The sequence below is a fragment of the Caenorhabditis briggsae genome (assembly GCF_000004555.2).
Source record: "Caenorhabditis briggsae complete genome, chrV, whole genome shotgun sequence".
Taxonomy (NCBI): domain Eukaryota; kingdom Metazoa; phylum Nematoda; class Chromadorea; order Rhabditida; family Rhabditidae; genus Caenorhabditis; species Caenorhabditis briggsae.
Window position 1 is genome coordinate 2,916,540 of NC_013488.2, and position 14,906 is coordinate 2,931,445.

Sequence of the window (14,906 nt, forward strand, 5' to 3'; positions counted from 1 at the left end):
CATGTTCAAAATGCCTAGACACAAATTGTGTAGCACAATCGATAAGTGCACATTCAAAATGTACAATTTAGCGGATTTCATATGATCTGAAGTCTTGAATAGAATCATGTAAAATCCTAGAGGTGAAATTAATATGGAAATTGAAGCACTTGTGTGCAGAGAGGTTTTTAGGAATTCCGGAGATTCAAGATAGATATTTTTGAAAATGCAAGTGTCTAGCATTTTTTGTTGAATGAAAATGTGAAAAAAATGCGTCAATTTGACAGAATACGTTCCCCGAAAAGCCAAAAAAAATTACTAGAAAACGGGTTTATTAGGTTTTCTGATAATCCATTACCTCATTGTTCATGACTAAACAATGAAAAACAAAAAACATATGATTCTGGGAATTCATACCAGAAAAATGATTTCATGATAATTTTTTTGCGAATGTCAAAATTTTCCCAGCAGCTTTCTCAAAATAATACTTAAGACCCATTCTCTGAGAGAATTGAAATCGAGTCAACAGGCGATGGCAATGGAAAAATTCAAAATGGTCGTAGGAGTCTGATATTGTATGTGGTGGGTATAGGGGCTACTCTAAGACTTTTGACCATGGTTAAAGCGTAACTTATTAGTTAGAGGGAACAAAAAAACAAACGTTGATTAGATTTTCTGAAAATTATGACGGTTCTGAAAGTTTGGCAGGAATCTCATTTTTGGGCAAAACTTGGATTTAAAAAAAAGCAAAGAAAATTAGGCACAGCAATAGGCAAAATAGTTTCCTTGATGGCACTTGGTGTTCTGTGGACAGAATGCAGAATCACATGTTTTTCCGAACATTGGGATGTTAATTCCTCCGATATCCATTTGATGCTTCAGCTTTCCTGGACCGCACTCTTTTTCGTAATCAGCGTTCATCTTGTCTCTGGCTCCAGCATCACAGCACATTCCCATGAATTTTCAGGCAGAAAGAATTTGGATTCAGGCAGAAAGAATTTGGACCATCGCATTGGAGATTTTCCATTCCTCCACAGTGGGACTTTCCATTCTTTCCGACGACAGCAGCACTTCCACCTGGACAAGTGAAATAATCCATTGGAACACAGAACGATTGGCAATCATTGTAGGAGACAAAGTTGTTGGCATTTCCCCCGCAACCCGAGTATTTGAAGGCAAGACATTTTTTGGCAATTGTATCGAAGTGGAATCTAACCGATGAAGTGTTGGTACACTGTTTTACTTCAAAATGAAGTGGTTGTTGGCATTCTGGGCGGAATTGAGCAAATGCCACTGCGTCAAATACCAGAAGAATTAGACCCTTTATCATCTTGGTTAACTGGGTTAAAACCACTAAAACAATCGATAAGTGAACATTCAAAATTGACATTTTGCGGATTTCATTGGTTTCGGGGTTTTGAAAAGGATAATGTAAAATCCAAGAAGCAAAATTGGCACGGAAAATATAGCACTTATACGTAAGGCGGTTTCTAAGAATTTAGGGATTCCAAATATGAGTTTTCAAAAATACAAGTCTTACGCATTTTTTTTTGAAAATGGGAAGAAAAACTTTCATAATCTCAACAAGGGTTCTCTTTTTTAAAACATGTTTAGTGTATATATATATATATATATATATATATATATACTGGCCCAGTCATCATAACATGTTTTAATTGCTATAATAATTACTAAGACCCTTGTTTTTCAAAGACGCATAATTTTGTGGAAACGGAAGTGTCAGAGACTCAGTGCAAGTCACATTATTTTTTGTACTGAGTCTGCAAACACGGGGTGTTTCGGTCGAAAAACACCGATTCTGTCGAAAAACAACATAAATAAAATTAAATTGACATTTTCGGATGGTTGTATGCACTTGGATTAATACTTGTGCTATTAAAAATATTTTGGCACATTTGAAAAGTAAAATTTTCGAAAAGTTGTCCTAGGCGGGAAGGGCCGGGCCGAATTCGGAAGAAATTTCGGGAACAAAATTTCCGGAAAAAAATTTACGAATTTTCAGAAAATCTAATCAACGTTTGTTTTTTTGTTTTTGTTCCCTCTAACTAGTAAGTTACGCTTTAACCATGGTCAAAGTCTTAGAGTAGCCCCTATACCCACCACATACAATATCAGACTCCTACGACCATTTTGAATTTTTCCATTGCCATCGCCTGTTGACTCGATTTCAATTCTCTCAGAGAATGGGTCTTAAGTATTATTTTGAGAAAGCTGCTGGGAAAATTTTGACATTCGCAAAAAAATTATCATGAAATCATTTTTCTGGTATGAATTCCCAGAATCATATGTTTTTTGTTTTTCATTGTTTAGTCATGAACAATGAGGTAATGGATTATCAGAAAACCTAATAAACCCGTTTTCTAGTAATTTTTTTTGGCTTTTCGGGGAACGTATTCTGTCAAATTGACGCATTTTTTTCACATTTTCATTCAACAAAAAATGCTAGACACTTGCATTTTCAAAAATATCTATCTTGAATCTCCGGAATTCCTAAAAACCTCTCTGCACACAAGTGCTTCAATTTCCATATTAATTTCACCTCTAGGATTTTACATGATTCTATTCAAGACTTCAGATCATATGAAATCCGCTAAATTGTACATTTTGAATGTGCACTTATCGATTGTGCTACACAATTTGTGTCTAGGCATTTTGAACATGCCATTCTTCCTATTTCCGGCATTGGCTGTAATTCCATTGGGAGTATTCCAATATTTTGGGGTTCCTAAGATAATTCAAACGATTTCGGGGTTTTTCTTAATAGGATGTGAGTCTGAAAATGCTTTTTTTTATATATGGTTTTTTAAGGCACCTCTCTGGCAATAATGGCTCTATTTGAGAGTAGATGCTACATAATTTGTAGTTTCCCTGGTAAAAAATATTGGAAATTTTGGAGGCGTATATGGTTGTACGGACATTATACATTCAATGGCTTAGCAATGTTTTCCTTTTATTTTTCAGTCCCTGACCAGGAAATGGCTCTGAACAGTTTAATAGAGGTATGAGGAAAAATCGAAAAATTTTAGTTAAAGGTGAGTTGCAAGCGGGCTGTGGCAAGTGACGGCCGGCCGCGGCTTTTTACCCCAAAGCCAAGAAAGCCGCGGCCGGACGAGGCCGGCCGCGGCTAGCCTGATGAAAATCCGATGAAGTGAAATCTATTTTTTTTCTGAATAATTCGGAACGTATATCTACTTATTCATATGCAAACTTTTCAATGTGTGTTCGCAAATCGTGTTCCGGTCTTTCGTACAAAAAATTGAACATAAATCTAGAAAACTGAATATTTTTCGGAAATTTTTTTTCGCGGAAAGTGTTCAAATTTCATGTTATTATCTGAAAAATGTCTTTATTGATCAAATTTATCACAATCCTAGTAATTAGAGACGACAGAACGCAGAATCCGTATTTCGTATTCCGGAATCCTCGAAAATCATTTTGTCCGGATAGTTTTCATTGGATTCCAGACTGTGTACCTCAAAACCGTCCCTCCGGTAGTTGTTTTTTTTTGGGAAAAATATATATTCAGGAAAAAAATTATTCATTTTCAAAGTTCTTCCAAAAAGCCGCGCGGCTAGCCTGGGCCGGCCGCGGCTAGCCGCGGCTTTTTGTATTCAGGCCTCTGAGGCCGCAGCTTTCTCAGGCCTAGTCAAAGCCGGCCGCGGCCGACCGTGGCACAGCCTTGGTGGACATGAAGAAAAATAATGTTCTCGAAAAATTTAAATATGCCCCTCGAGGAGTTGAACTTGTGAGGTGAATATTGAAGGTGCGGCCACCACCACTACCAGCTGAGCCACACGGGCAAAGGAGGAGTGAGCGCCCGATGGTAAACATAAGGGTGATGACGACCGCTGTACGCAGAGTGACATTAAGCTTTGTACACCGTTACGGTAGAATGCATACCCTGGCTACAAAAAAAAGTTGGAGTTTATTTACTGATAATGATATCAGTTGTTTCAATAGTCACTATTGAAATCCATCTATTACTATTCTTCCTTGTGTATGATATATCGAACAAATTGAAAAATACCAAAATATCTCAGAAAACAGTGCAAATGCAAAAACAAATTCTTATGGCACTGTTCCTTCAAATCTCTGTGCCCCTGATTACTCTCCTAATTCCACTGGTTTATTTTTTCTATTCAATTATCTTTAATTATTATAACCAGTCCTTAACAAATATCGCAATAACTTGTTTATCAACTCATGGATTTATTTCGACAATTGTGATGATTATGGTGCATCGACCATATCGAAGAGCATTATTTGATATGATTAGAAGAACAAACAAGGTGGAGGTGCGAGAGGAATCCTTGAAAACAACCGTAGTTGTTTTTGTTATTAATTAATGATATCATCAGTATTGAGAATTGTGCGAATCGAACCAATTCAGAGAAATCATATCAGTTGATAACAATTAGCAGACAATTGAATAAAAACATTTTCTCGATTCTTGTAACATACCTAGATTTGAAACTTTGCATTTTTAGAACTTTTTAAAAATTCCTAGTTTTTCGTTTATTTGCCGATTTCTGCAAGATTCTGCCCTATTTTGTCCGTTTTCGTACTGAAAATGTGAAAAAAATGTGTCTTTCAGAAATCAACAAATACCTGAAAAGCTAAGAATTTTCAAAAATTCTGTGAGTTTCTCTAAATAGTTCAAAGCGTTTCGACACTTGAGAGTTGAGCTCTAGACTCCTGAAAATGGTCAAAGTCAACTGAAAAACATGTTTTATTATCCAAAATTTTGTTCTGCAATTTTGTTGTTAAGTTTAATAATACTGAATTTTTATTGCTAATTATTTGTTGATTAAACCCAATTAAATTAATTACAGCCACAATCAGGTTTACCGGCGACGATGGTTGATTCAATTCCGCATTCGTCAACTCCACGAAGCATCTTGAAGAATCCGTTTTCTCCCCAGTAAGGTCCCCAAGAGTTGGCCATCAGCCAGTATGGAGCTCCATTCTGAATTCCCCATCCGATAATTTTGACAGCGTGTCCTCCGACAAGCTTTCCGGCAACGTGCCTGTACACTCCGCTTCTGTAGTGATTGAAGTCGTCGTAGACAATGAAAGCAGCCTCCACTGGTCCATTGGTCATATTTCGGTTTGGATGGCAGCAACGTCCATGCCAACGATGTACGCGGGGGTTCCTGAAACGCATGATATGCTTAAAAGTTGGTTGGACACCTAAATGTCACTAACCGAAGTACTTGTCCTTAGAGTAGGCTTTTGAGTATGCTGGTTGACAGTTCAAGGAACATCTTGGGGTCTCGGACTTTGTGCAAGGTAAAGCAGTGCATGGTGCAAATGGATATGGCTTGCATCCACTTCCACGGTAGTCTCCCCCAGTAACAACTCCCTTTTTATTCCACCATCTGAAAGCTTGCAGTGGACTTGCTCCTTTACATCCGTAACCACAGAAATTTCCACAACAGGAAAGAAGATCGGTCGGAGAGATAATTGGTTGTTTGGTGCCCATACTAGCAATGCAAATACGGTCTGACATGACTTCAGCAGCACCAAAAGCCCAGCAGGATCCACATGTTGCTTGATTTCGAATCATTTTGATGGATCTGCAGTTAGGCCAACGGGTACGAGCGTCGAAGTAGGTTGGGATGGAAGGAAGGACTGTGTTGACTTGGCTAGCACGGAGCTCGGGGGAGTGTGGAGCTGCGTATTTGACATCCATCACACGGAACTTCTTGAATTCCTCGGTGACGTTGGAATATTCAGCGGTGAACATGGATTGGGCAGAATTGACATAGTTAACGAGAGCTTGTCCGGTGATTGGGACGAATGCAGAAGTGGCTTCTAGCAGTACGGCCAGAACAAGAATCTTCTGAATATGAAAAATCTAAAATTTGTTCAAAAAGTTTACTCACCATCATGGTTGTCACCATCATGCTTGATCAAAGAGATGTATTTTTCCCCTTTTTATACCAAACCTGCTGTTTTTCAAACTTTCGACTCTTCTTATTTTATTCTGCTCTTCGGTTTGCTATATGCTTATCAGTTGAGTCTTAATCGGTTCAGGAAAGCAGATGAACCGGAATCCACTTTAGTTACAGTTCATTTTTACAAAACTCAATGTTCGGACATTTGTACTTTTTGCAGAATCTCTGTTTCAGAAGAGTGGAGTTTATGAATTCTATGATAAGAATGATCAATAGAGATTACAAGTTGTTTCGTTGTAGTTTATTAGAGAACAAAAATGATTGCTTTGTATTTTTGAATCAATTATTTTCAAATCTGGGTTACTGTAAAACCTCTATTAGAAGAGCCGAACTTTTGCAAATTGAGTTTTCTAGGTCAGCATCAGTGGTGGGAGGAATTTCCGTTTCCGTTTCAGTTTTCCGCCCGGGTTTTAGAGATTTTTTTCCGTTTCCGTTTCCGCGGAAAAAAAATTCCCGTTTCCGTTACCGTTTTGTAAAAGTAAAATTATATTTCCGTTTCCGTTTTCCGTAAAACCGCCATTTTTTTTAACAGCGGAAACGGAAAAAAATTAAAAAAACAACGAAAACATTAAACTGAAACTGGCTTGAAAAAAAGCATGGAAGGTGATGCAGATATGGTCTTTAAACGTTAAAAACTGTTTGTTTTTTGTTTGAAGCGATAAAAAATCCTGAAAAATAGACGAAAAATAGAAATTTCCGTTTCCGTTTTAGTTTTCCGTTTTCCGTTTTCCGCCCGATTTTAGAAGATTTTTTTCCGTTTTCGTTTTTCGCGGAAAAAAATTTCCGTTTTCCGTATTTCGGAAAAATGCGTTTCTTCCCATCACTGGTCAGCATGGTACAATGGTTTGTAGAAATAGTGCCAAGAGGAAAGCTTTTTGAATTTCTGCTAAATTTTGAGATTCGCTATGATTCTTTAACTTATCCGATATATCGTGTACAAGAAACCTGACTAATGGACTGAACTCTGTAATGAAGATAGCAGAAGCAGTTATCATTAGAACAACTTGAAACCCTATTTCGTCAGCGAGCACAAAAATCGGAGCCGATTTGAAATAGTCAGGAAGACATGGGATTTTCTGGAATCTTAATTTTCTGATTGAGTGCTTCAAAATGTGCTTCAAAATGTGCAAATATCTACACCTATCAGCTTCTTCGTGACATTTATCAGCTTCTTTCGTGACCTATCAGCTTCTTTCGTGACATCTTCTTTCGTGACAAAATCCAAAGTTTATGTATGTATGTATGTTTTATGTATGTATGTTGTAGAACAATTAGAGACACACGTTTTCTCAAAATTTAAGCAAATTCGGATCATTTTGAGCCGAGTTATAGCCGTACTCCTGAACTATACCTTTTATGCTTCAGTGAGCACATTTCAAGAGCAAGTATCCCAAACCGCTTAAAATTTTTTTTGTATATACCTGATCTACAGCAAACATTTTTCATCCAAAAACCAATCTTTTAAAAATTTCTGACGGAAATTTCTTTTTCATCTGGAGTCATCGTCACGTCTGCGAAGATTCAGAAGACACAGCAATTGATCGAGTTTCAAAAAACTTATATAACGTTTTGTTGGAAATTCAGCTAAATTTAACAAAAAAGTTTTTGATTATTGGTCATGTTTGAGCAAAGTTGTGAACAAAAGCATAGAGTGACACTCACTAATGTTTGCCACTGTAGAATGAAAACTTGAAAAAAGTATGGATTGAAAACGGTTCCAGGATATTCCATGTCTTCCTGATTATTCAAAAACGTTTCCGATATTTGTGGTCACTGACCGAATTGGGGTCCATGTGTTTTTAATGATACATTTTTTTGTTGCGACAATGTGAACAAAAATTTGCTAAATCTCAACAAAGCATTAGGTTGGCTAATAAGATTCTTTCGATTTCGGTGAAATTTTTGATCAAATTTTTCTCAAAGCAGAGGAAGTTAGATCAATCAAAGTAACATCCATGAGCATTGACAGGTGTCTGGTAACGCTCCAATTAATTCTTAACTCCATTGGCCTAGAATGAGGATGGCTGCGATCGGAATAGTGGATCAACTCCTTTTTGTTGTCATCTTTTCAATTAAAGTCTTTTCTATCGAGATGGCGTTTAAAAGCCCCAAAAGACCATTTATCCGAAAGGGCAAGGTCTGAAGAATACGGCGGGTGCAAAAGAAAAGTTCCCAGTCTCCATTCTTTTGACAGACCATCAAACACATAGCATACCCCTTTTCTCATGAAATTTAGGTTTCGAGACGTCCAGAGCGAGCTCTTCTTTGTCAATCAACTGACCCTTTTGCTTATTGATAGAGTAACTTATCCACTTATTATCTACGGTAATTAGATCATCCACCCAACTGAATGAGCGAAGAAATGATAGGAGAAACATGCTCATGTCTACACAGCGATCCATACCGTAGTCCTTCAAAAGATGGGGTACGAATCGACTCAGTTCTTGAAGTTTTCAAGAGACTTCAATCCGGTCACAACGCTTTGTTGGCTATAGGGTGAATCCTCTGACATTTCACAAGTGGTTTGAACCGGATCGGCTTTAACACGATTCTTCAATAGGACCAAATCCAACTTTCGGACCGAGCTTCGTCTTCCGATTCTAAATTTTTGTCTTCGAACCGATCGGTCCAGTTTTTGATGGTAGGGACAGTAGGAGATCCTTTTCCATCTATTTCTTTCATTTTCTTACAAATAGGATTATTTTCTAAACCAGAAAAAAATTAAAATAAAACGCAGTTTTGAAAGTGTAGACGGTAAGTGACGAAAGAAAGCGGCATGCTCGCGAACGACAAGAAAGAGGAGTTAGCCAAAATATATAGAGCAAGTCCGTGAGAAACTCTATCCAACAAAAAAAAACATCTGTCAAGAACAACAATCCCACTGACCAGTTATGAATCTTCAAAGTTAACATTCAAAATCGAAAGAAACTTATTAGCCAACCTAATAACTCTGTTATATACAGAACTAGGCAACATAACATGTATTTTCGAAGAAGAGCTTTTCAAGAATTCCGGAGATTACAAATATGAATGCTGGACAGTTGAAACACAACTGTCCAGCATTTCATTTTTGGAAAATGGGTAGAGAAAGTTCTTTGAAAATGGAAAAAAGGAACCTTATTAGAGACTACGTTCCCCGAAAACTAACAACCTAAAAAACAAAGATCTGAACAAGAGGCTCTTATAGTTAATTAAATTTCTTGCTAATACGTTATAGTTGTAGCTGAAAAAAACAGAAAAAATATTTCAACTAGAGATGATTAAATAGACACTTTAATCATAATTATTTTGACTAATAAAATACCCCAAATTGTATTTCATGATGTGTGTAATAGACTGAACTCTTTTATAAAGATAGCAGTAGCAGTTATCATCAGAACTACTTGAAACCCTATTTCGTCAGCGAGCACAAAAATTGGAGCCGATTTGAAACTTTCCGGAAGACATGGGATTTCCTGGAATCTTAATTTTCTGATTGAGTGCTTCAAAATTTAATCCTACACCTGTCAGCTTCTTTCGTGGCATTTCTTGATCAGGAACGGAAATAGAAAACGAAAAAATTGTGAAAATATGAAATATATAATGTCCGTACAACCATACATGCCTCTAAAACTGAGGATATGAAAGCACTCGTGTGTAAAGGCAATTTGAAGAAATCCGGAGGTTCGAAATAACTATTTTTGAAATTACAGTCGCATTTTTTGTTGGATTGTTTTTGTTGAAATTGTTTCGAAGCTTTTTTTTCAAAAACTGAACATGTAGGAACTCAAAAACAAAACACATTTTTGTTCAGACATCAGGAGACATGTTTGAAAAATAATGATACAGTTTTTGAAGAGAGAACCTTCAGTTGGTGTTGTTATTGGACAGTTTTAGGAGAAAACAGATTTTCAAATATACAAAATGTTCATTATGGCAAAATACTAAAAATCATATTTCAAAAAAAGTTGAATCTTCAATTAAGAACATAAACGCTAGTCGTTTTCATGGAAACCACCGGCAACACAATTTTCTTTGTTTTCCCAATCATAGCCATGAATGCTTCCCGATATGGTCGATGCACCATAATCATGACAATTGAGGACATGAATCCGTGAGTGGAGCCCATAATCATAGCGAAATTTGTGAATGTTTGGTTATAGTAATTAACGATAATTGAAGAAAAAATATAAATCAATGGAACAACGATAGTGGTCAGGGGTACAGCAATTTGTAGGAATAAGGCCGTTAGAAATAGTTTTTGAGCTTGCACGGTTTTTTGGGACAGGTTACTGTTTTTCAATTTTTTCGATATGTCGGTTACAAGGAAATAGAATAATAGACAAACTTCTATGGTTACAATAAAAATAGTTGATATCATTATAAACACATGAAACCCAATTTCGTCATTGAGCACAAATATCGGGCCAGATTTGATGCGATCCGGAAGACATGGAAGACTCTGAAACCTCTTTTTTTGGGGTGGTCAACTTTGAGCCTATATATCTCATTTCCTGTGAAAGATATAAAAAAATAGTCACCTAGCAAAATTTTTATCATAATATCAACAAAATTTTATCAGTTGACATGTTTTTGATATCTTTCACAAGAACCGAGATAAATTGGCTCAAAGTTGAAGATAGAGTGGTCACAGTAAGTGTTATCATACCTCTTTCAAATTTCTCACTGCAGTTTCTTGTTCAGGAACTGTAAAGTATAGGGAAAACATTGCAAGACTATGAAATATATAATGTCCATAGAACCATATATGCCTCCAAAACTTCCAATATTTTTTTCCAGGAAATTCACAGATTATGAAAAATCGACTCTCGAAAAGTGACATTATTGCGAACGAGGCAACTGAAAAATACTTTGAAGTTTCTAGATTTTTTTTCTACAAAAATCCAAATTTTCTTAAATTTCCTATTTTTACTGCGCGGTTCCTGTGCCTTTCCGCATTTTCGGTGCAAGGTATCCAAAAATGTGCCTAGAGAATCATAGTTACTGTTTCTAGTTCCTTGACGCTAGACTTTGGTTTCAAGTCAAAGGCACCGAACGTTTTAAAATTTGCAAAACTCACATCCTAGAAAAAAGAATGCAATAATAGTTTGAAATATTATAGGAACCCCAAAATATTGAAATAAGCCTAATGGAAATCCAGCCATCGCCGGAAATAAGAGAAATGGTGTGGCCAAAAAACCAATACAAAAATCGAATAGCACAATCGATAGGTGCACATTCAAAATGTACGATTTTGCAGATTTCATAAGATCTGGAGTCTTAAACAGGATTATGTAGAATCCAAGAAAAGAAATTGGGGCGGAAATTATGGCACAAGTATGTAGGGAGTATTTCAGAAATTCTGGAGTTTCCAAGTAGATATCTTTGAAGATACAGGTGCCGAGCATTGTGATTTTTTATGAAATTTTTGAAAAATTAATATTTTCGTTGAGATTTTGTTTTTCCGTATACATATTTTGAATCAAACAACAGCAAAAGAATTTTGAAAATTCTTAATTAAAAATTCTGAGAATACGCTACACCCACGGGCTACGTGAACTTAATTAAGAACCAATTCGGATAGGTTAAAATATTGAAAATTCTAAACGAAAAAAAAATCACAATTTGAAAAAAAGGTCTCAAAGGAAATCTTATTATAGACAAATTATCACAAAAATGCCATGTTGAAAAAAATCGTAAAGTTTTTTTTTGATGACACGGAACTTACTTTTTTGAAAATTATAACTAATGAGATGTCAACAAAAAAAGCAAAAAACATTATTAACGAGAAAAGATAGATCATTTTCAGACTAATAAACAGTTGGAATTCCAAGAAATCTTCTTATTCAGAATGCCCGGTAGCTCGGGATCTCTGGAATTCCGGTAGCCCGGATTCCCGGACCTCCGGGATCCTGGAAGCCCGGAAGCCCCGGTTCCCGGAAGACCGGGAGCCTGAATTCCCGGATTCCCAGAAGCCTGGATCTCCGGAATATCGGAATCCCGGAAGCCCGGATCTCCGGAATCCCGTAAGCCCGGATCTTCGGAATACCGGAAACCCGGATCTCCGGAATCCCGGATCTCCGGAATCCCGGATCTCCAGAATCCCGGATGCCCGGAAGCCCGGAAGCCCGGAAGCCTGGATGGAATTTTAAAATTTTCGAATTCCTGAATTTTGGAGTTTCTGAATTTGTGAACTTGTGAATTTTAGGATTTTTTGTAAATTTGTGAATTTGTGAATTTCTGAGCTTCCAAATTTCTTAATTTCAGAATTTCAAAATCTCCGACACTTAACTTCAACCAACTTTTTCTCGGTACCTGTGAAAGATATGGATTGGACATTATTCGGTTTGACCGATTTTTCAAATAATACAAAAACAGAAACAGCGAGAGCAAGGACCAAAAGAGAAGCTTTCATAGCGTCTTTCGAAAGAAAAGAAACTGAAAGTTGTCCGAAGGGACTTAGCCGGTGCTTGACTTGTCAAGTTTGTCATGGCGACATCAAAAAGTCGTTAACCTTTTGATGTAGTTATAGAAACTTTTGTTTTACAAAAAAAAGGCGGGCCAAGGTTTCTTTCATTTTGGTTAAATGTCAAGCAAGATGGAGGCTACGGTAGAAAAACACTGATTTTCAGAACTTTAGAATTTCTGAACTTCTGAATACGAAAAAGACTTTTTTTTTTGGAAGAATTTTCAGACAACGTTATGAAAAAAATGGAGAGCAGTATAACAGCATTCATGGGTGTTGGCATTTGGATCGATGGAGACAAGAAGAAAGAGTGTGTAAAGCCCATAGTAACCAAACTATGTCAGAACATTACTGTAAGAAATTCAGCACATTCCAGAAAAGATATACAGAAATATTTTCAGGCATTCGATGTTTCTGATAAAACTATGCAACGCCTGGGAGGCTATCATTTTTTCAGAGGACAACCTGATGGGATCCTTGGACGTCAGATGTGCCTTCAGATGATGGTCACCAAAAATGACCAGAACGGTTTCCTTGATGACCAAGGGTTAGTATAAATTCTGACAACGAATTTTACTCTAGCATTTTTTTCAGATGCCTATCTTTATATGGCTATGGAGTTCAGAGCCTTACCGTGGCTTGTGCCAAGATAATTTCGTGATTTGGAAATGGAAAGTTATCTTTCTCGTTATTAATAAAGATATATTTTTTATTTGTGCTTTGTGGTCCACTTTAGTATTATGATGTGAAAACCATTAACAATTCCTGACACTATTTTCTGATCAACATACATATTGATATGCAGAACTGATTTGAAATTCAAATAAACCACGAATTACTGATCAAAATTCATAACGAAACCCAATAAAAGGAGACCCAAACCCTTCAATTGGCAGATCCGAGATGAAAAATCTCAGTTTCCTTATTGTCATTTTCTGCTTGCTGGCGAAAGTTTCGGCAGAGTGTGCGGACAGTTGCGAATGCCCGGATTTCTCGTCGCTTAGATTGTGTAAGATGTTGATTAACCAGCACAAAATAACGTTCATAGCAAATCTGGCAGTTTTCCATTCATATTCCAGCAGAAGCCGATGCATCCGATTACCAATTCACTCAATTAGCAGGATCTGCTGCAAATGCCACGTGTGTCAGTCCAAATAACTTTGTTATGGCATCACAATTCAATGAAACCGAAATTCCACTGCCTCCTGAAGCAAATCGTTTCTTTGTATGTGAAAATAATTTGCAGATCGTTTTGTTGATATTCAAGTTTTAGATGATTCCCGCTCTTGGCAGAAACGCGTTAATCCCGGCAAGCTCTTTCGAATTATTCTCCTATTTCGGAGTTGTTTGTGACAATGGATCGTGGTATGCTACAAAGTATCCCATGGGAATATCTTATGTCAAAGTGAATGAAGACATATTCACTAACACAACCTATGTCGAGTCGTATGATGGAAAGAAAACCAGAATTGTGTGGTTCGCCTGGTGAGACTTTCAACTGCTACAAACCAGTTAACATTTCTTCCAAATTTCAGTAACAATTATACGCCTTAATTTTAACAACATCAGAATCTTGAACCTCGCGGGAACGGAAGCCCCTTTTCATCAAAAACTGTTAATAATAAAGATATAATTGTTATTTGTCTTTTCTGCAATATGCATTAAATTGGGAATCAGAAACGGGCAAAACTAGACGAAATTAACAGATCGCCCCTCCTCATTCTGCCTCATAGCCAACCCGATTATTCGATTTCACAACGCTGGAGGATACGTTCAGAGAAAAACCTTAAAGTAGATTCTAGTCCTATAACATATTAGGGCGAGCCGAGAAGATGAAGACGGACATATACGTCAAATTCCCGCCTGGCCTTACCCTTACGGATGTTCGAACCGGAACTCGGAATTCCGGAAATTCCCGAAATTCCAACCATTTTCGGAATGAAATTCCGACCGGATTGTTTCCGAAGCTTTTTTTTTGAAATCCAGTTCCGATCGGAATTGTTCCGAAGCTTTTTTTTCGGAACTAGACATTTTTTGACTACGGTAAGGAAAGAAACATTTGCGGGTCTCGAACAAAATTAATTTTGATATTTTTTGCGCTGTCGAAATCTTTCCGTAAATTTTCAAAAGATTTTGGCGTTTTTGTGATTCGAAAATTAAATTTCCGCTATAAAATTCAACCTTTAAAAAATTTTGAAACTTCCGAAATTCTGAAAACTTTTTAATCGAAGTCCTCTGAAATTCCGAACTTCCGAGATCTTAAACATCGGAATTTTCGACATTCCGATAAATTCCAAAAAAGCCATTCCGAACATTCCTGCGTGCCATGATGAGCTGATTTGCTTATTTTTTCTTAAGTTCCTCAAAACATATTATTGACTTCCACCTCAAAAAACAATTCGCAAGTATTCCGGCCTCACAAAAGCAACGAAACTTTAAAAAAATCATCTGAATTCTGACTCTTCAGAATCTGGCCCGGGGGGATGGGCCGGGCCGGCTAAATT

At 36.9% G+C, this 14,906-nt stretch overlaps 6 protein-coding genes across 6 annotated transcripts; 3 read left to right on the forward strand and 3 right to left on the reverse strand.

Annotated features, from left to right (window-relative positions):
* Positions 1 to 735: 735 nt before the first annotated feature.
* CBG22434 lies at positions 736 to 930 on the reverse strand (the record flags this gene model as incomplete). The annotated part of the gene is made up of 1 exon (XM_002635651.1): positions 736 to 930. The coding sequence occupies one exon, from the start codon at positions 928 to 930 to the stop codon at positions 736 to 738; it is 195 nt and encodes a 64-aa protein (XP_002635697.1).
* A 2,045-nt stretch (positions 931 to 2,975) lies between these two features.
* CBG22435 lies at positions 2,976 to 4,346 on the forward strand (the record flags this gene model as incomplete). The annotated part of the gene is made up of 2 exons (XM_045236748.1): positions 2,976 to 2,999; positions 4,041 to 4,346. The coding sequence occupies 2 exons, from the start codon at positions 2,976 to 2,978 to the stop codon at positions 4,344 to 4,346; spliced, it is 330 nt and encodes a 109-aa protein (XP_045097563.1).
* Positions 4,347 to 4,822: 476 nt separating this feature from the next.
* CBG22436 lies at positions 4,823 to 5,746 on the reverse strand (the record flags this gene model as incomplete). Its single annotated transcript, XM_045236749.1, has 2 exons — positions 4,823 to 5,153; positions 5,214 to 5,746. The coding sequence occupies 2 exons, from the start codon at positions 5,744 to 5,746 to the stop codon at positions 4,823 to 4,825; spliced, it is 864 nt and encodes a 287-aa protein (XP_045100818.1).
* A 3,528-nt stretch (positions 5,747 to 9,274) lies between these two features.
* Positions 9,275 to 11,344, reverse strand: CBG22433 (the record flags this gene model as incomplete). Its single annotated transcript, XM_045236750.1, has 4 exons — positions 9,275 to 9,412; positions 9,925 to 10,398; positions 10,606 to 10,796; positions 11,017 to 11,344. The coding sequence occupies 4 exons, from the start codon at positions 11,342 to 11,344 to the stop codon at positions 9,275 to 9,277; spliced, it is 1,131 nt and encodes a 376-aa protein (XP_045100819.1).
* A 1,303-nt stretch (positions 11,345 to 12,647) lies between these two features.
* Positions 12,648 to 13,063, forward strand: CBG26940 (the record flags this gene model as incomplete). Its single annotated transcript, XM_045236751.1, has 3 exons — positions 12,648 to 12,755; positions 12,804 to 12,949; positions 12,997 to 13,063. 3 exons carry the CDS (start codon positions 12,648 to 12,650, stop codon positions 13,061 to 13,063), a joined length of 321 nt encoding a protein of 106 aa, XP_045100514.1.
* Positions 13,064 to 13,305: 242 nt separating this feature from the next.
* On the forward strand, positions 13,306 to 13,891 carry CBG22438 (the record flags this gene model as incomplete). Its single annotated transcript, XM_002635654.1, has 3 exons — positions 13,306 to 13,411; positions 13,482 to 13,627; positions 13,676 to 13,891. 3 exons carry the CDS (start codon positions 13,306 to 13,308, stop codon positions 13,889 to 13,891), a joined length of 468 nt encoding a protein of 155 aa, XP_002635700.1.
* Positions 13,892 to 14,906: the final 1,015 nt, after the last annotated feature.